The sequence below is a fragment of the Condylura cristata genome, unplaced genomic scaffold (assembly GCF_000260355.1).
Source record: "Condylura cristata isolate star-nosed mole 26May11 unplaced genomic scaffold, ConCri1.0 scaffold00029, whole genome shotgun sequence".
NCBI classification, from domain to species: domain Eukaryota; kingdom Metazoa; phylum Chordata; class Mammalia; order Eulipotyphla; family Talpidae; genus Condylura; species Condylura cristata.
Window position 1 is genome coordinate 5,836,096 of NW_004567130.1, and position 20,253 is coordinate 5,856,348.

The 20,253-nt window shown below is 47.5% G+C and overlaps 1 protein-coding gene across 2 annotated transcripts in view; it reads left to right on the plus strand.

The window, feature by feature from the left end:
* The window catches only part of ADRBK2 (adrenergic, beta, receptor kinase 2), a 99,161-nt gene that overhangs the window by 68,181 nt on the left and 10,727 nt on the right, over positions 1 to 20,253 (plus strand). For both annotated transcript variants that reach the window (XM_012731058.1, XM_012731060.1), the window contains 7 exons: positions 1,388 to 1,518; positions 3,455 to 3,549; positions 7,592 to 7,699; positions 14,233 to 14,299; positions 15,182 to 15,282; positions 18,276 to 18,342; positions 19,175 to 19,270. In XM_012731058.1, the coding sequence (XP_012586512.1) occupies positions 1,388 to 1,518; positions 3,455 to 3,549; positions 7,592 to 7,699; positions 14,233 to 14,299; positions 15,182 to 15,282; positions 18,276 to 18,342; positions 19,175 to 19,270 (665 nt within the window). The remainder of the gene's footprint in view (positions 1 to 1,387; positions 1,519 to 3,454; positions 3,550 to 7,591; positions 7,700 to 14,232; positions 14,300 to 15,181; positions 15,283 to 18,275; positions 18,343 to 19,174; positions 19,271 to 20,253) is intronic.

Consider the following 20,253-nt stretch of genomic DNA (forward strand, 5'->3'; position numbering starts at 1 on the left):
GGCTCTTCAGATGGCTCCGTGCTCCTGAAGTATAAGAAACGCTTCAGTCATTCATTATCAGTTAAAATTCATTTTAGAAACTCTGAAAGCAGTTTCCTTTTGACCCTCCCAGTCTCTCCCCAGGAAGCTGCATTTTCTAGAACAGTGTTTTACAAAATGCTTACAAGTGAAACTTGGTTTTCTGGAATGTAGCTGGCCTATTAGCTTGCTTCCTGACCCTCAACTTTTAAGAATGAAATGCTTAGAATATAAGCCAAAGAAAGAATTTATTTAAAATTCAACTTTGAAGAACTAACTCTGGACCCATATAGATTTTAGCCCAGTGTTCTGTACCTTCTAAAACTATGAGGGGGGTCCCCAAGAATCCTGAAAAAAAATTTTAGGTAGGAATGTGGCTGCCAGCAGTAGAAAGTGGCATGCTATGTAGTCAGACTATTTTTAGTAACAAGAACTGGATTAAAAAAGGAAATAAAATTCAATGAATGAAATACCTACTTGGTTTTGAAATCCATTTGAAGTTTTATTATGTTTTAAGCATTTGCTTTAAAATACATTTTGCCAATAATGTGAAGGAATTTTATAAACATAATAGTGAACAAGAGAAGGCAGACGCAGCAGTACATATTCTAAGTGGTTCTATTTCTGACTGTCAGGATCAGGCAAACCCATCCCTGGTGAGAGGTCAGAAAATAGTCCCCTTTGCCTGCACAAAGCCAGGAGCTGAGATGCTGACTGAGAAGGACCTCAGGAAGTCTTCTGTGATGCTGGAAATCTTTTCAATCTTGCTTTCTCTCGATCACATGGATGTGAAAGGGTAGAGAGCTCAATAACTCAACATGTGCTTTTCTCTTATAACATAAAAATACCCTATTTGTGGCTTTCTCTTTCTCCCAAATTTTATGATATGGTTATTTCCTTTGTCCAAAACTTTACTAATCAAAAACCCAAGCATGTAGCAAACTTGACAGAATTTTACTGGGGAAATCCAAACACAGTGAAAACCACTGCACTTCCTTCATCAAATGCCTGTCAGTTCCTGCCAGGTTATATTTGTTCGTTTGCTCTGCTGTGCAGACCGGGTCAGTTATTAGGCAGGACCTAAGTAGCCAGAGCAGGTTAGCCAGTCGTGCCCTCTGGAAACGGCTCCAGCCTCCACCTGTGGCTTTGCTTATGCCATCCTGGCCCATGTGTGTTTTACATCTTCCCAGTATTTATGGTTTCTGTGTAATTTTTAGAGTTTTCCCAAGTAAGAGAAATAAAAGACACGTAGGCACAGCAGACGCAGTTTGCCTTGTCTACCGTGCCCTCCCTGTTTAGAATGGCAGAGATTGCTCGTGTCCTTGAAATGGACACACTTTGAATACGACTCTGTGTTTTTGACTCCAAGGGGGCGATTTGCACTATCACCTCTCACAGCACGGGGTGTTTTCCGAGAAGGAGATGCGGTTTTATGCCACGGAGATCATTCTGGGACTGGAGCACATGCACAGTCGCTTTGTCGTTTATAGAGACCTGAAGGTAAGGGTGCTGGCAGGCGCTGTGTCTCCTGCGCAGGTGCCGGGACCCCAGGGGCTGCCTGCTCTCCAGCGCACCCCGCCATGGCCCTCTCTCCCCAGCGCTGGCCAAGTCACCTCCTGTGTGACACGCCGCCTTCACATTCTGCGCTCCGTCACAGCAGTGCCTGTCCACCAGGCGCCACCGTCCCTGTGTGCCTGCTGCAGGGCCGAGTCTAGGCACTCACGACTTCACTTTAGCTAGTTAATTAACTGAGCAGGGCGCGAGTCTCGGGAGTTGCCCATTTTACAGTTGTTTGCCTTTCAGTCACCGGTTTGGTCATGACTGTGTTAGAGCTGGAGGTGTACAGAGGCAAATGAGCCAAAAATGCTGCCCTCTCCAGGCTTAGACATGGGTGAACCAAGCAAGAAGGGCCAAGTTCGAGCGCCTCTGAGGCATGACCAGTGGGATGGGGGTGGCACTGCTGGTTCCCGGCACAGCTGGCCCCCCTCTCAGCACCACGCTGTTTGGAGCTGGCCCTAGAACTGGCTCAGCTTTTCAGATACCTGCGCCACATGGCCCCAGGCCGTCTGGGCCTCCGTTCTCAATCTTAAAGTCTCATTGGGCTAGAAAAAAGTGGAACTACGACTCTTCTGAGCTTTTTTTGTCCAGACCTTGTGCCCAAACACCGGTTCTGCATTAACGAGCTAGCTGGGAGTTTGCTTAGTATCTAGATGGCACGCATCTCGCCACTGGTCTGGGCAGGATGGTGACAAAGGCAGAGTGTAGCATGAGCCTGCAGATAAAAACAAGAGAAGGCAGGTGCCAGGCTGGTACCTTCCAACAGGATGAGGAGACTCCAGGAGGTTAGGTTTGCCTCCCACCTCAGCGCCCTCCTGGAATCGAGGCAACCAAGTGGAATGTACAGTGGTGTTCTTCTCTGAGGAACTATTATGTGTTGTCCCCTAAGAATCTACTGTGTTTTAATTCATTTGTGGGGCATACACATTTTTTTTCAAGAAATACTTTATGAATCTTAAAACTTTCTTCCAGGTTAAAGAATTATTCTTCTAGTTGTCATAAGATCATAAAGAAGGAAAAGTGTATTTTCGTTGACTTAAAAATAATTAGACCCTGGTTGGCTTGTGAGTTTTTATTTCCTTGTGCAAGTTTTGAAAAAGAAAGTGCCTGCCGAAGGCCCATGAAATGCTACTGTAATGCAATTTAGTGTAAATCTGTAACTAGCTTCTAAACATCTTTATGCTGTATTTTTGTTTTTTTTTAATCTATTTAATAGTCAATGGCATTATTTAATTTCTATTCAAACTTAGTTCTAGTCACTCATGATTATTCATGCTTCAATTTCGTAACAGCACGCCATTATTTTTATTTCAAGCAAAATAATAGTTGATCTTCAGCAGAAAAAAAATGCTATTAAGATGACTATGATTTGGTGCATATTAGGGAGAGGAGCTTTGTTTTCCATGATTATGCTGACCAAATCTAATCTTAATGGATGCACTTATGCATCAGAGTTGCGGTCAAATCATATTTGGTCATTTGCTCAGGGCCCGATGTTGATTATGTACTAATAACCAGAAGAGACATTTATCGGGATTAGTGTGGCAGCAGCGGGATATTGAGACTTCTTAGGTCAGTGCTTACACACCGGACAAGACCCCTCTCCGCTGTGTCGGGAGGTCCCGTTCGCCGAAGCCTTCTGGTTCACAGACGCCGCGAGCGCCGGCCCTGCAGCACAGACGCGGGAGCTGCTTTTGCCCGGTGGCGTCGCCCTCCCGCGTTACTTGCCCTGTGCTTTGCTTGCTGCTGAGTGGAACTTTGCTCTGTGGTCCCCGCCTCCCTGCTGAAGTTAACGTGAAAAACACGAAGTTAACAGTTTTAGAACTTCCCAGCCCCATAACCTTTGAGGGGCTTGAACATCATCTTCTCTCTCTTTTAGCCTGCAAATATCCTCTTGGACGAACACGGACACGTTAGGATATCAGACCTCGGTCTGGCCTGTGATTTTTCAAAGAAGAAGCCGCATGCAAGTGTGTGAGTAGTGCATCTACTGTCCCCACTGACATTTCTCTAATGAGGCTCGTTTACTCCCTCAGAGCTTGGTTGGGTCATTTCTCACCCCACCTTTCCTTGCCGGCAGTGATTTTCAGTATGTGGGAACGCCGGGTCGGGAAGACCACATGTCCAGGGTGGTGGGAGAGGAGATAAGGGCACCTCGAGGTGTTCCTGGTGGTCCATGGCCCCTGGAGTTGGATGGACCCGTGACTGAGGCTGACTCAGCTGCCGGGGCCAGAGGCCTGGGGGCGCCCCCCCACAGCCAGGACTCAGGTCCGCTGGGCTGTCACCTGGCCAGTCAGGTTACCTCTTGGACTCTCAGTGTCTTAATCAGTCCCGTCACCATGCCACATGGACATAGGAAAGCACCTGCATACCCCTGAGAGTGTGAGGTGGCTGCAGAAACTCCAGAGAAGATCCCATATACCAGGTTTCTCTCCATCTGCTTTATCCTTTCTGTTTTCAAAATGTCTTTTCTTTTCTGAAGAGAAAAGTATTTTTCCCCTGCCTAATTAAAAAAAGGTAAATCATCTCCTTGCTGTTCCGGCCTTTAGTGCAGGCCCTGTAGCTAGAGTTCAGCACCACATCGTCCTCCAGCCAGCTGCCGGGAGGAGTTCCCTGCTGGGCCCAGCCCCCTCAACACACCTGAGGTGCTCCTGGCGCCCTGGCTGGCTCAGTGCCTGGCCGCCCTGGCTGCTGCTGCTTTGAACCTGAGGCCGTTAAAGGATAGCAGCTGTCTCAGTGCTCTGCAGAAGCAGAGTGGAATGTGTACTGGTCTTTGTTTCAGTTTCGCTGGCATCGGTTTGTCTGGGTGGAGAGTATGGGCGCGTGTGAAGTTTGTGGAAAAGCAGGTGGTTTTCGCTTGTTCTTTTTTTTTTTTTTTTTTTTTTTTTCATTTTAAATGTTTCATTGTCAGTCCTGACTCCTTTAAAATTATATTTTTAAAGAATGTAAATTATGCATCTTCAGCTAACCTTCGTCTCTGCATTGATTGTTCTAGAGGAAACTCAGGAGTCTCATTGCCTCATCCATGCAGAAAATAGGCCGCAGGTCCTTTTTTGTGGGAGCAGAATAACGCAGCTCTGAATGCAGTGAGTGCGAGGGGCTGTGTTACATCAGAACTGCCTCTTGAAGCTCTGATCAAATGATAATAGTCAGTAATACCACTTCTGTAAACATGTTTCTCTACAGAAGCTGGAGTATGGTGATAAAAGCATTAGCATTTTGCCAGCACTTTAAAGTTTTTAGGCCTGAACCTGTGGTTTGCATAAGCTTCTCTCAGGGAGTTCATCAGACATTTTTAAGAGAGTCATTTGAATTTTTAATGCCATCGCTACTTGGCATGCTAATTTCTTCAATTTAGTGTGGTCGCAGCCAAATATGAATTCAACAGCTCGTAAGAGTTAATCTTCCAAAGGAATTAACTTTTGGATAATGGGGGCTGTTTATTTCCATATGGGGCCTACCCCGCCCCTTGCTGTAATTCACACAGCAGCCCTGAAAGGTGGGTTGTTCCTTTGCAGAATCTGTAAATCACAGTGTATGAACAGCCTCTGTTCCCAGGTAGGACTGGGGTGATGTGAGACCGCGACTGGAAAGGATAAGTGCACGAGACACTGTTTTTAAGCGAAGGAGGGGTGCTGCAGTGGGGAATAAAGGCTTCTGAGTCAGCAGGTCTGGGTTTGAATCCTCCCACGCTGTGCTGGTCTCACTTTTCTCCACTATAAAATGGAGATAGCAGTGATACTTACTTTTGTGATAGTCGTGAGGGCTAAGTCAACTAAGCGAGTATTTATCTAACATCGGCCATGTGCCAGGTGCCAGAGACACAGCAGAGACCGAGACAGAAAGAATCCCTGGCACCTGGAGCCGGCAGCCCAGGGAGCCAGTGGGAAGCAGCCGCACTTGTCCATCACGTCAGGCATCAGCTTCCCCTGCCGCCGGAGGCTGGTGCTGTGGACTCTCGATCTTCACGGTGGCCTCTAGCTGATTAGTTTAATCGCGACTCTTTATGGTGTGGAAAGTGAGGTTCAGTGGAATTAAGTCACCTACTAAGCAAGGCCGCACAGCTGGTTCTTCATGGCTAAAATTACACCCAGGTCTGTCTGACGCCAGAGCTTGTGCTCTTCATAGTGAGAGGCCAGACTTTGCAAGGCTTGGCAGTGTTAAGGAGTGTTGGCCAGAATTTCAGTCTGAAGCCGGCTTCTCAGGGTCTTTCAGACCTGTAGATGTTGTCCTTGGAGTTAGTTCATCTGTCTGACCCTCCCAGTCGAGTTCCCGATCTGAGCTGAGATGTAGGCCCCTCGGTCGTAGAAGCACACGTTTTCATAAACTTCGAAGTTAGCCATGCAGTAGCCATGGAACGTCTAACGACAGCTTGGGAGCCGCGCATGCTGTCGGTGACTAATTCAAGTACCAGCTCATTTCTTCTAAGAACACAAAGCTGTGTCTCGTGTCACAGAGTCTCTAAACGCTCTGGTGTTCTTTCACATCAGTAGTAGTGCAGAGCCTCAGAGGGAGGCGCCAGGAAGCACTGGTAGCTGACGTGTAGGCAGAATCGGAAAACCACAGCGTGGGCGGACGGGCGGGCGCTGCTCTGTCCTGGGGGCCCGGGCCTGCCTGCAGTAACTGCATGCATGTGTCCTCACTGACACCTGCCCTTTCAGAACCAGGTTTTGGTCCTGAGAAACACAGGTGGAATTTCCAAGGTCCCACCAAGGTTTTCCAAAGCGGCTCCCAAGTGAAATCCACATATCCCTCTGCCGACCCCTCGCGAAACCTCTGTGTTCTCGAGTATCGTGATGGCTGCACCGGCCAAGCTCTGGCTTCTGGACAGTGCTGCTTTCCCAGTACCCGGCCTTTCAGGTTGACCTGCACCCCTTTTCACTGTTCGGTTAAAACTCTTTGGCAACAGGCCTCTTTGGTGTAGGGCACCATGGCTGGGCTGATCCAAGATGGTGAGTGACCCTGGATCCTGTCTCTGAGCAGATTCTCACTGTTTTTGAGCATTAGTCAGTCAAAAATGGTTGTAATACACTGAGAGTAAAGACTGTAACCCCTAGCATGGGTTGAGTGCTCCTCACGTGTCACCCTGTTCTGAGCCCATTCTCAGAGACTGCGCAGTCTGCACAGCAGCCCTGAGGGGTGCAGTCAGCTGCTCAAGGCCGCTGTACCCATTTGTCAGTGAAACAGATCATTGAAGGCTGCAGATCTTGGGAGGCAAGACAGAAGGTGACTTTCAAGTCGGTGTCTTTCTGGTGCCCATAACCACCTCTCTTCAGGATGGAACGGTGTATGCTCGGCTCTCCCAGGTGGGCAGGTGGGCAGAGGGCAGGATGGGCCCTAATGTGCACAAAGAACAAATGATGTGTAAGATGGTTGTCTTCCCACATGAACTTTCTGAACTTCCTGCCAATGTCTTTACATTTCTTAGCTGAGCCCTTTGACCTGTCAGCACTTTGAAAAGGATTCATTATTTCTCCATCTCAGGTGCCTGTCAGTTATATCCCCAAATCTCCCCTGCCCTCCGGGGCTGTCACCGACTGCGTAAGGATGGGGGCTACCAAGGGCCCTTGGCAGGTCATCATCACGGGAGGGTGGAGCCATGCCAGAGTGGCTTTCCACCGTCCGCCCTCCACCCTGGACCCCTCCTACTTCCCTCGGCTCCCCAAGCCTCTCTTTGCAAGAGACGGGAAGATCTATCTATAGCAGCAGGACCCGTTAGTCTTCAAAGCTGTGGTAGAGAAGGACTAATGAGATTCAGATTCTACCTCCTTAGACTGTGGCGCTTGCATTCTCTATGCTTATTTCTTACAGTGATCAATCTGTATTAACTCACATGTGAAGGGGGATAGCAAACATGGTTTCCCCGCCGGGTGTTCCCAGAGCTGTGGGCATGTGAAACCACTGTGTCCCCTCTCTTGTTTTCAGCTGTGACTACAGGGCCGGTGACACCCGACCCTGTGACTCCCATCTCCAGGTGGGCCCGCTCTGCTAACTGCTGTACGCTTTCTCTCCCTAGGGGCACCCATGGGTACATGGCCCCCGAGGTGCTGCAGAAGGGGACAGCCTATGACAGCAGTGCCGACTGGTTCTCCCTGGGCTGCATGCTGTTCAAGCTGCTGAGAGGGTGAGTGGGGACCGTCCTTCCAGTCCCGTCCTCGGGCACGTGCTCAGGCCAAACTCAAGACTGTTGAGGCGTGACTGACCCGAGTCCTATTTTAGGCCATACCGTGAGCTCTGAGCCACACCCGCTGCCAGCCTCACCAGGGTGGGAACTTGTTCCTAGACGAAGGCTTATGGCTTGATATTTTTGTTCCGCACCACGTAGGAATTCCAACACGCTTACACTTAAAATAAGACTGCTCTGAAACTTTTCCATTAACAAGTTTAATTTGGGGCAGTGTTGTTTTAAATTGTGGATAATTGGAGCTAGTGGGACAGTTTCTCCCTAGAATTGATTTATGAGTATCAAGCATTGGAATGGCTTAGGAAAAAAAAAAAAAAGAGGATGAAGACTCCAAAGTGAATCCATGTTAAGTGTACATTTATTTGTAAACCTGCTGAAATTAGTGTTTTTTAAACACAAAAATGAAATTGTAAAATTTGGTGTTTTTAATTATTTTAGTTATATTTAACCCTTAATTCTAAACTACCAAGAGCAGAAAGGTTGTGAAGTAGAAGCTCTCTGAAGCTATGTTCTCATATCGAATACTTAACAGGTTAATATTAATATTCCCATTAATTTTAAGAAATCTTTTTCAATTTTAATAGCTATCTTAAGCTTTTAGGATATGTCTCATTATTTTCCACTTGCAAAGATGAGAAAGCACTTCACAGTAAGGTTTCCTAGTCCAGTTTCGCCCTCTGACAGTTCTCCTGTGAGCACAGGCCTGACAGTTTGCTAAACCACTTAGCCCACTGGCAGTGGCACTGAGTGCCGGCTGCTGCTCATGGCGTCTGGGCAGTCCGGGAAGGACTGGTCCTTCTCTTCTCCCAAACGAGATTCCCAGCACCCTCGCCGCTTCCCCAGGACTCAGATAATCCAGTTGTTCTCTGCTCACCATATTCACTTGGGAAGTAAAATTATATTATTGCTTAGAAAGTCAGGTCCTGTTAGTTCCAAATCTAATTATTGTATTTGTGGAGTCTGGATGGCTTTAATTTATGTCATCAGACTAGCTGACTGAATTAGAGAGTTTCTGCGAAGCACACCAGAGAAAACCACTTCCCGCAGGAGACGCTGTCCCATGGGGGCTGGGGGGACGGGTACAGGCTACCCAGTGGACACGTGGGTCCTGCCAGGGTGTGTGTGTCCCCACAGGAGCTGGGGTTGGAGGTGTGGAACCTACCCTGGCAGGATTATGAGGTGATAAAGCAGCTAGGGCGATGGCTGCATTAGCTGCAGATTGGACACTCAATAGTAAGATCTAACCTTCAAAGCCTTGCATTTAGCTTAACCTTGTTACTCTGTTTATAATAATGTCCATTTATTCCAAACAAAAGACTACCCCAAATGCATCCATTTTTTAAAATATATGTTTATTTGCAAACATGCTAAAATTAATGTTTGTTTTTAAACCACAGAAATGAAATTGTGTACAGATTCGAAACAGTCTGGCATAACCCTAGTTTTTAAAAACCCTGAAGGTTTTATTGGTTTTGAACTCTGTGCGAGGTGTGGATTCCTCTGTCAAGTCCTGTTCTGCTGGGCTGAAGCATTATGCTGGGTGTCAATCCTGGTGAGAGGGGACTGGCCACCAGGGACTTTGCGAACAGAGGGTGGAGAGGGGACATGGAGGGAAGAGGAAGAAGGGGAAGGGCTGGGGGAGAGAGAAGGAAGATGAGGAGAGGTAGGAGCCGTGTCTTACGAGGGAAGAGCGAAGAGTCGGTCCACGCTGGGAACTGTAAGCGCGTTACCTCTCAGAGCCGTCCTCCAGAGGGGACGACTGTGTGTACGTGCTGCTTCGTTCCAAGGGTTGGGTTTTAAGGAGAAAGAAGATTCCAGAGTAAGAGTGAAGGAGTGTTGTGTTTCAGAGATGGCCAGCCCTGTCAGTGCCTAGTCACCGTTTATGCTGAGCCTAAAATAGAAAGAATCTCTAGTGTGTAGTGAACAGGATTAGAGGAATCTCGATCCCTTGCTAAGATTGGTGATCTTAGGCTGTTCGTTCTGTCACTTGTTCAGAAGTCATTCTCGGGAAAGAACATGGCACTAAAACCCAAGAGCGGGAAGTGGCAGGAGAGGAGACAGATAAGCATACAGTCGGTGGTGGGCCAGAGGCCGTGCGACTGATGTGACAGTGGCGTGCCGGGGAGCAGAGACACGGGCCAGCCGTGCTGCTGGGGCAGCGCCCACCTCCTGTCGGGCCGGGCGTGGGCGGTGGGCTTTGAAGGCAGAGCAGATGTCCATCCAAAATAGGGGTACAAAATAAATGTGTTTGCAGAAACACCTGTGGGTGACTTGCCAGCGGCTATCAAGAAGCAGAGGGTGTGCTGAAAGAGCAGGTGGAGAAGGCGGGGTCCAGACTGGGGTAACCTAGAACTCCAGCGGGGGACTGGGACTTCGCACTTGGATCCCTGAGACTGACAGCTTTTAAGCAAAGACAGGACACTGGGGTCTGTTTTCAGTGAGAGGATTCTGGCAGCAGGTGAGATGGCGGGGTGGGGTCAGGCAGAGGGAGTGAGCACTGGGCACCCTGCGGGGCCAGAAAGGAGGCAGTTGACTTGATCTCAGAGTGCTTGAGTTGGTAACGCTACACTGATGATTGGTCTGGGCTGTTTTTGATGGGTGATGGGAAATGGAGGAAACGAAAGGCCACTGAAGACGGTGTGCTGGTTGAAGTTTAGGGTAATTGGCAGGTGGGTGACATCATCTGATGCCAGCTGAGGGCCCTTCAGGAGACCAGCCCTGAGGGGTCTGCGGGAGGTTGGCGCCTTCGCGCCTTCCACCTTCAGTGACGGCAGAATCACCTCTCCCGCATCACACAGGTTACCCGTGGGAAAACCTCGAAAACAGGTCTCGAAGCATCTTGTACGTTTTTCACATGCTGCGCAGCGGGGAGCCCTGAGCAGCTTTTTTAAAAATCTCAGATATGAGGGTTCTGAGGAACCGAAATGAGTAGAGCATGAGGAGGAGGGAGTGCATGGCCCGCCCCTGCCCTGACACTGGGGCAGCCGTGGTCAGTCCTTGCCAAGCGAACTGGACGTGGTGCCTGCCAGCCGCCACCCTCAAAATGCCAAGGGACTTTGGTTCTCACACTTGGGGTGGGACGACTACTGAGGTGCAGCAGAGAGAGACCAGGACGAACAGCCTGTACTGCAGGCCTGCCCTGCCGCCCAGCCAGGAGCACCGGCCTGCAGCCCACGGTGCTGAGCTTGGGACCTTGCTGCATTTGTCTCTTCCCCGCACTCCCACGTCTTGTGGGGAGACACAGTGGGCCCCGGGGGCTTTCTTTCCTTTTCTGTGGTTGGTTGCTTCTCGCACTGACCAGTGTGACCCATTGCTTCTGCTGAAACACTGCCCTGTACTCCTAGTTTGTCCTCACCCCTGGAAAAATGAGCTACACACAGGAAAAGGAGTCGATGTGAGGAAGTTCTCAGGGCTTCAGGACATGCCCCACAGCCTGCGATCACAGCCCCAAACCAGGCTGCTCACAGGCTGCGTGTCGGGCGCTGGTCATGCCTTGCAGAGCCTCAAAGGGCCCGTGCGTGAGGATGTGTCCATGCTAACGTGTGTTAGCATTGGTTGCTGCTGATCCTCAAGCCAGATTCCACATGTCTGCCAAGGAAGAGAATTGAGGAGACAGTGGCCTACATCTTAAACTTGTCACCACTTATGGTCTGTGTCTGGAGGCATTGGCATGAGGAGAGGGCCGGTGGTGGTTTGGGGAAGTCGAGCCCTGTCTCGGGTTACTGAGTTTGTTCCACACGTGGGGGAAAACAGAAACGTTTATAAATATTTTGACAGCTGTTGGCTTAGGTTCAAATGCATATTGGATGTAACATGCACTCTTTTTGATATTCTAACTGAATTCTTGATGTAGGAGTTTTTAACCTGTTGTGATTATTAATGTATTGTTTGTGAACTCATTTTTCGCTGTGGAGGTGATAGGGCTGGTGTCGGGTGTGGGAGGTATATCTGTGTGTTTGTGTGTTTTGGCATATGTTTCCCTCATCATTTGGCATATCTCTCCTAGCCCCTTGGAGGGAAATTCACAGCCCGCCACTCTGTCTATGTTCCGACAGCCACACTTGACCACTGCACAGCCCATGTGAAATGTGTTCCCGTCCGGTTCCCGGGTGCGGCCAGAATGGGGCCTGTGCTGCTGGGAGGACTTGGCTTGTGTTGTAAACTGTTGACAGACCAATTGCAGTCTCCTACTGAAAGTGGCTGCATCGGGGAGCAGCTGTGATCACACAGGATCTGTGAGCACCACGTGCCTCACTCAGAATGGAGATCATTACTATCGTGGGTTTTTTCTTTAACATTTTCCAAAATAGAAACAGAATCTTTGGTTTTGTTCACAAAGAATAATCAAGACTACATTGGAAACAGATGTGCATCATGACTTTGACTTGAAAGACAAACTTTCTGAACACTGCAGCACAGAACTGAATAGCTGAAAAGCATTTGCACTAATTGCTCACTGAGTTGGACATGCAGTCGCTATCTTTATACAGCGGGATTCATAGTGGCAGTGCCCACATGCTGGGAACGGTTTGGCACCACTAACTTGAACTCCAGGACCCCGACAGGTCTCCCCCTGGTCTCATGAAAGACTTGTTAAATTTAGCACGGAGCTCCTCTGTCAGAGCGCAGCAGCCCCCGGGCGCAGCTGCCCCAGCCCTTTCCTTCCGTGGCAGAGGCCCGCCAGCCCGCGGGGTCAAGGGGCGGCTTGGGCCCCTGGCTTTGCGCTCAGGATCCGGCTCAGGAGGATTTGCCAGAACACAGGGAGGTCCGCGTATGACCCTTCTGGTGGGCTAAGGGACTTGGGGAGAGAACTGCCAAGCGCAGCGCTTCGTGAGATGTAAGAAACCCTTTCTTTTTCTCTTGAGCCATGAGCATGTTCTTATCTCCACCTTTTTGCATACAAGCAGGCTATTTTTTTTAATTGTGCCTGATAAACAACACATAGGTAATTGTTGGTGGTTATGTCAAGCTTGTCATTTTACATTCGCCTCCTTGGAAACAATCGAGGTGAAAGGAATATTTCCTTTTGATGATTAGCATATGTTTATTTAATACTAATTCACCTGATTAGATTTTTTTTTTTTCAAATCAGTGCTCTTAGTAGATGGGGCTTGCTTTGTATTTCCTTGCATAAGGCAAAAGAAGAAGAAGAAGAAGAAGAAGAAGAAGAAGAAGAAGAATGTGCTAGAGTGCCCTCTCTTGTCGAAATTAAAACCAAAACATCTAAGATAATAAATGCTCTGATTGTAGTGATTTCTTCAGCCCATCACTTAACCAACTCAGTGGGGTAACCAGACTAGGAGCAGTGAATGCAAGGATGTGTGGAAAATTTGATTTCTTTTTCTAAATCACATTGACTAATTAGTTCGACATTCTAATCCATTTTATAGAGTTAACTTTAAAACATTTTACATATCTGATGTCATGTGTGCCTTGTAAACAGAGCTGTAGGGTTAGTCTTTCATAGTCATGTCTTAACTGTAAGAAAACTTAATCATATCTACCCCTGTTACGTTGGCATGTTTAGTATTTTCTTCTAGTAGTGAGTTCCTTTAAAAGCCAGCTTCTCTACATGTTTAGAAACCTAGTAAACAGTAAAAATAATTCTTTTATGTAGTTTGTCAGTTGGATATTCATTTTATAAAGTAAGGTTCATCTTTATTGATTTCTGTAAAATGATCATTGTGTTTGACACCTGCTGTGTTCTGCTGTCTGGCTCCAGCACAGACACAGCACTTGGAGGACCCCTTCCCCATGTCTGTGACATGTATGGATCACGCCCATTGGTCAGGGAGAAGACTGACACTTCAGCGTGTGTGCCTGGGCAGCCAGGCACCGCCATGTCTGACCTGAAAGCAGGTGTGCTGACTGTGCAGTCTGGGGTCTCTGTCAGACTTGAGTGGACAGGCTGCGGCCCTGGCCGTCTGGGGTAGCACATGGTCGGTTTCTCTTGTGGACATCAGGGGAATGGCCAGGCTGCTTGGAAGGACCAACTTTGGGGGCGAGGCCTGCCTGTCTTGTGTTTTAATTTGGCTGTAGTTCTGTGGTGTGTTGGAGGAATCCATTTTCATTTCACTAAAAAGAAATTAAGTTGGTGAAAGTTATTATTATCTCAAACACTAATTGTCAGATGTTATGTAAATGGATTTCATTTTCATAATTACTTGTTGGCTAACTTCTTTTCCTAAGGATATTTTGAAATACCCATAGCATATGTTTATTAAATGCATTTAGTGCCACAATGTCACTGAAGTGAAGATTAAGCAGCTCAAATACTCTGTGAGCCTTACTCTACCAGGACCTAAGTTGTCTGAGCACCAGTTTTTCTGTGGAAATGATCAGTGCTTATGGCATTTGAATTCCCATTGTTTTGAATGGACAGTGCCAGGGCACAGTGTTTCACACAGTCAGTCAGTGCCGTGTGCCAGCCTACCTGGTAGCGTATTGTAATACAGTGTTCTTTGTTTCTACAGTCACAGCCCTTTCAGACAACATAAAACCAAAGATAAGCATGAGATAGACCGAATGACACTCACCGTGGTAAGGAAATTAAAAACGGATTTTTATTTACTGTATACTTTCATGTTCCATTTTGTTAAGCCATGTCAAATTTTGCTTTCTTAAAGTAAGTGAATGGTACAGTTACTAGAGGAATGTCAAAGAGAAAAATGAGTGGAAATAGTTGCTAAGGAAAAAACCAAGATTTGCTAATAAGAAAAAAACATAGAAAATTGAGAACACAACTAAAGAAATTAAATAAAAAAGGGAAATGTGCAGAGATGTAGAAAAGGGTAGAAGGCGTTTGATTCTTCTGATGTGGCCTTCGATTGGGATGAGATGTTTAAATCGGGGACGAGATTCTGTGGCCAACTGAAGGCTGTGCCGGGACGGCCAGACGGGGCGGGGGAGCCATCTTTCTGTGAGAGGGAGGGCTCAGATGAGTCAGCAGCCGTGAGCTGGTGAAAGAGGCAAACTGGCGTCCCCAGCCTGTGATGCTCTTTATGACGCCAGACTTCGCTGGCACGTGTGCACAGCTCCATAATTGCATGTACCACTCTCTCGGTGTGTATTGCTGTGTGTGTGTGTAAAGTCTGGGTTTTTTTTTTTTTTAATTTATTAGTGTGAAGAAAAAAAAACACATTCTAATGACAATTAAGTGTGATATGTGCATTTTGAAGCAGTATTGGGAGAGTTGTTGGAGTTTTTTGCTTCTGTAGCACTGGTTGCTTTGAACTAATAAATAAGAGCTTTCAAAAATTGGGTGGTGACCTGTTCTTTTGTTCTTTAGAGTAAATACCAGTTCGTAACGAATCTGCAGTTCTGAGCAGTCCTCTTCCCTTGGCAATGGCCGTCTAATGTGGTTGGGTGCGTGGCGCCATTTCCAGGCCTGCATTTTGTAAACATTCTTTTTTATCCCCCCAGAATGTGGAGCTCCCGGACACCTTCTCCCCTGAACTCAAGTCCCTCCTGGAAGGCTTGCTCCAGCGAGACGTCAGTAGGCGGCTGGGCTGCCAGGGAGGCGGGTAGGCGCTGTTTTTGCCTCTCAGTATCTTTACCTGGAAAGCAAGAGATTTCAGTGTGTCAAAAAATCATTGCTAGTACGTGACCACCTTCCACGTTTGATTCACGGGGAGAGAAACACGCGTGGCACTCAGTGTGCTTTTGAAGTCACTAAGTTGAAGCAATCCCTGACTTTCAAACTTCAGAAGTTCCTCCTGTAGGTGGTGGAAATGGATTCTGACATCTCGCCATCCACACGGTTACCCTGAATTCTGTGGCCAGGTTCCCCCTACTTTCTCTCTGACCAAGTGCTGTCTTATGCATGCTCCCCATCCACGGCCTCCTGCCGGAAACCACCAGGCAGCAGTGACAAAGCTCTCAAACAGCAGCGTATGGAGACCTTCCAGAAAAGGACAGAACACACACCTTTCCCGTGCTCCCCTCACGCCTGCTCTTCCACAAGAAGCAGAGGTCACCGCTGCCATGTGCGCCTGTCACACACGTCACACCCGTGTGTGGTGTTGTATAGAAGTATATGAGTATACACATCGCACCTATGTATGTGTGCACAGCTAGATCATGTGCTTATGTGTATAAATTCTTTTTTTTTTTATAATTTTTTTTAAAGATTTATTTATTTGTGCATACAGAGCTGGGGTACAGGCCAGAGGCTCAGGGGCGGTGAGAGACTTTACCAGAGACAGAGTGGGGAGCAGAACAGGCAGATCGAGGAAGTACACGCTGAGGGGAGCAGCGGGCGGGTCAGGAGAGGTCTGCCACGCCATGTGGTCACCTCCGGGGCAGGCGGGAATCGAACTCATGCGGAAGTGGCTTTAGCTTCTCAGTGCTGTGCTCTAACCCGCTGCACCACCAGGGAGGGCCTGTGTATAAATTCTTAGTCAGTATTCTGGAAAACCACCTGTTCCAGCGGTAGTAGGAGCCCATTTAGCCCCTACACTACTCCCTCTGTCGTCCTTTCCCCTCAAAGACTTGAAACACTGTTTCTGGTTCCTCTTTTACCTCACCTTTATAGCTTTAAAGTAAGTATTTACCCAGTTGTACCTGTTCCACCAAATACAAACTGTATTTGTGGAGTTCCTGTTTTACAAATATTGAGGGCTCGGACACACCTGTCGTTCATGGTCTGCCTAGTTTTTGTCCTCGTTCATTTTTATTTTTACATTGTCAAGTTGAGACAATGTTTACTCCCTATTGTGCGATCACAATCTATCTTTGTGTTTTGCATGTAGGCTGACTTCAAACGTTACAAATGAATTAGAGGTATTTACAACTATTGGACAGTACTAATGTTCATTAAGCAGTCTCTGCATGGCCTGATAACAAACCTTGAGTTAGTTATATTTACATAGGAAATGCACAGGTGTTTGCATATATATGTATAGATATGAAGTATATATATATACATATATATATATATGCACATAAATATAATTTTTAAAATACCATTCAAAAAATAGTTTAATACCTGCAGACTTTAATTTTCTCCTGATTTTTCTTTTGTGAGGAACTCAACCTACCTACCCCAGTGAGAGCTGAGTGTTCTGTGTCTGCTAGTCAGCGCTATCCCATCGACCCCTCCCTTTCTTACTCTCCAGGTTTAAACCTGCCAGTTACTTGGTCCCATGCACTCCTCTTTCTGGGTCCACCCCATGCTAGCTAGAGCGTGTTCCTTCCTAAGTGCCTCTGCAAGAGAGGAAGTGTGGAGGCAGATGTGCTGCGGATCTCCATAGTCAGTGTGCCCTCCTGCTGTCCTTAAGCTCCATCACTGTTTTGAGTGAGTATAGAACTTTGAGTTGATACGGACTCTTCTCCCGCCCCAACTTCGAAGCTGTGGCTATTCTCGTGTGAGCACAGGATGTTGGCCTTGGGGCTCACGGCAGGCACATGGGGGTCCCTTTCACGCAGAAGACTCCTCCTGTGCTTCAACTTGGGGAGTGCTCTTACTTCATCTCTTTGGCATCTCCTCTCCTCTGTTTGTTGGTGACTCTTACGTCTCCTGTTCATTGGCTGTTGGGGTTTCCAGATCGGTGGTCTCTGCCCCTGGCCTCATCTACTATCCGTGTCTTTGATTTGTTGTTTTACTTTCCAGTAACGTAAACACTTTCACTTATTGCCTTTTTAAGTTCTTAACAGCTCTAATTTCTTAAAGCAGACCCTTTCATAGGTCCCCCCCACCCCCCATTGGAATAACAGTGACAGACGTTCGGGGCTTGGATCTAGGGCAGAAAGTACAGTGTGTGTGTCTGCACCAAGGTCCGTGCCCAGGGAAGCCAGTGTCGGAGCTTCGGCTCTGCCATTTACCTTGCGTGACTTGGCCGCCTTGGCTCCTCACATGTAAAGTCTCTGGTTTAACTCTTCCTTAAGTTTGTTCTCATGATTACAGAACTGAAATATGTGTGTGGCGGGGTGGGAGGCACTTACCTTAAACTGGAACAAGTGCCCACGTAAATCATTGTGTAGGAGAGTGTTCCCAGAGTCAGCACGCAAGAGTACATGAGTCGCTGTGAAAGGCTATATTGACCTGCTTGTTTCCAGAGCTGGTTATTCCTCGGTGCTCTTAATAGGAGAAAGCTTTTTTTTTTTTTTTAAACAGATTTATTTAATTTTATTAGGTATCTTTTTATACATTAGTAAAGTTCTGATTCTGGTGCAAGTAAAGACATTTTTTAAAAATACTTATTTGTGCATACAGAACTGGGTTACAAGCCAGAGGTGCAGGGGCGGTGAGAGGGTTCACCAGAGACAGAGTGGGGAGCAGAACAGGCCGACAACGAGGTGCACTGCTGAGGGGAGCAGCGGGGAGACAGGAGAGGTCTGCCGCGCTATGTGCGTCAGCTCCAGGCTGGGGATCAAACTCGCACTGCAGAGGCTGCAGCCGGCTTGCAGTGCTGTGTCCTTACCTGTTGTGCCACCAGGGAGGGCCCAATAGGAGAAAACTTTCTTAGCTTTCCAGATGTACCTCATCTCATTGCTGTTACATCTCTTTCTTCCACAGCACACAGGAAGTGAAAGAGCACAGCTTTTTCAAAGGCATTGACTGGCAACACGTCTACTTACAAAAGGTATGCCCCCGGCCTGGCGGTGCCTGCTCTGTCGCCCCGGCCCGCCCCGGCTCCTTCCCTGACCACAGTGCTCTTCCAGCTCTTCTGTCCTGCTTCTCTCTCCTCATTTCCTTATTGGAAAAAATTTGGAAATATCTTTTCTTATAAGTTAATAAGTGATTAAATGGAGCTGTAATCTGGCTAATGTAATGGCTGTGTAGTTTGTGTAGTTGAATTTTTTTGAATTTTAGTTGATCATCTTATCTCAACATATGACTGTATTTTATAAGGAGCTGTATAAATTCACACACTTTCTAGCTCAGTACCACATAGTTTAGAAATTAGCATGATTGGATAGCCACATAATTGCTTTTTTATTTTAAGCTTTTTAAGTACTCTCTTTGATATAGCAAAAGAAAAACCTAAATTAGTTTTATGAAAAATTTGATCATCAGCTTTAGGCTAATTTTTGCAAGAACTCAGAATGGCTAGTCCTGCCTGAGTGGTGTAGAGGTGGTGCCCGGGCCCTGTGGACACCAATCTCAGGGTTCCATCCAGCCCCAGCCCCGGGGAACATGAAAGCTCAGCCGGCTGAGCATGGTGGCTCATCATCCAGAGTACATGCTTTCCAAGAGTTGAACTAGGGCACTCTGGAGAGTCCATTGTATTTTAAAAAATGACTTGGCACGAGTCCTTTTTCCTCCTTAAGTCATCTGGAATCTCGGTGCTCTGCTGCGTTGGCACTGGGGTGCCGCGTGGTGCCAGCTTGCCAGGGTTCTCTTGACAGAGTGGCAGGCTGGGGGAGGGCTGCACCGTCACCTGCTAACTGGACTATACTTCTTTGGGCTTCCAGTACCCTCCGCCCTTGATCCCCCCCCGGGGAGAAGTCAATGCTGCCGACGCCTTTGACATCGGCTCCTTTGATGAAGAGGACACGAAAGGCATCAAGGTACACGTGGTGTTTGCTTCCATTTTTGTTTTTGGAGGGTGAGGGATTTTTCATTGGAAATCAAGCTTAGTGATTGTGTTCACATTGCTCTGTTTATGGAATGCAGCTTACAAATGGGTAACTACACATTCAAAGACTAAAAGCCAAGGACTTGCAGTAGCTGGGAGCAGCAAGTTTTCTCTGGACTCACAGTTGTGTTTGATAAACTGAAAGATGGTCAGGTTTGGTATTGAAATGAAACTTGAATGTATGTGAATAAGGAACACACGACTGTGTGTTAGCAAACATACTCTCGTGCCAAAGAGCCAGTCATCTCAATCCTTCTAAGTATTTAGATCTCTCTGTGTTTGGATGGAAAACGCAAACAGCATGAATCATTTTGCATTTGTCAATCAGAAGTGAAATAATCACTGTTTTTTTTTTTTTAATACAATCCTCTGCATTTTTCAAACTTTTGTTCATATCATTATTCTTCCAAGTAGACAAGGCATAATTACAGATGGTGAGTCACAAGAAAGAAGCCTCCTCTTTGGGCTTCTAAGTCAGAGTGTATCACTACATGTCAGGTTCACATCTGCCCCCACCTCCCCAGCGTCCCCCGAGATGTCCCCTCCCCCCAGACACTCCCTGTGCTTTCTCACTGCCTGCCCTTGTGCCCTTTTTACGCAAGCCCCTCATTTTTCCTACCAAGTATCTTCCTCCTTCCAAGGGTTGTGACACTATTACCACCATCTCTGAGGTGTGGCTAAGAGAGAGACAAGCAGAAGGCTAGGACCTGGGAGGGCCTGTCCCTAGAGACACCTGATACAGTAGGATCGGAGACAGAGATGGCGGGTAACTGGCTGGAGGAGGCGTGAAAATTGCTGGGAGCATGAGCAGCCATTGAGAGCAGTGCGAGGCCAGCGCAGGTGGAACCGAGGAAGGGATGGCGGCTGGGTGGAACTAAGAGCGACAGGGAAGAAAGCATGAGTCAGAAGGCGGGG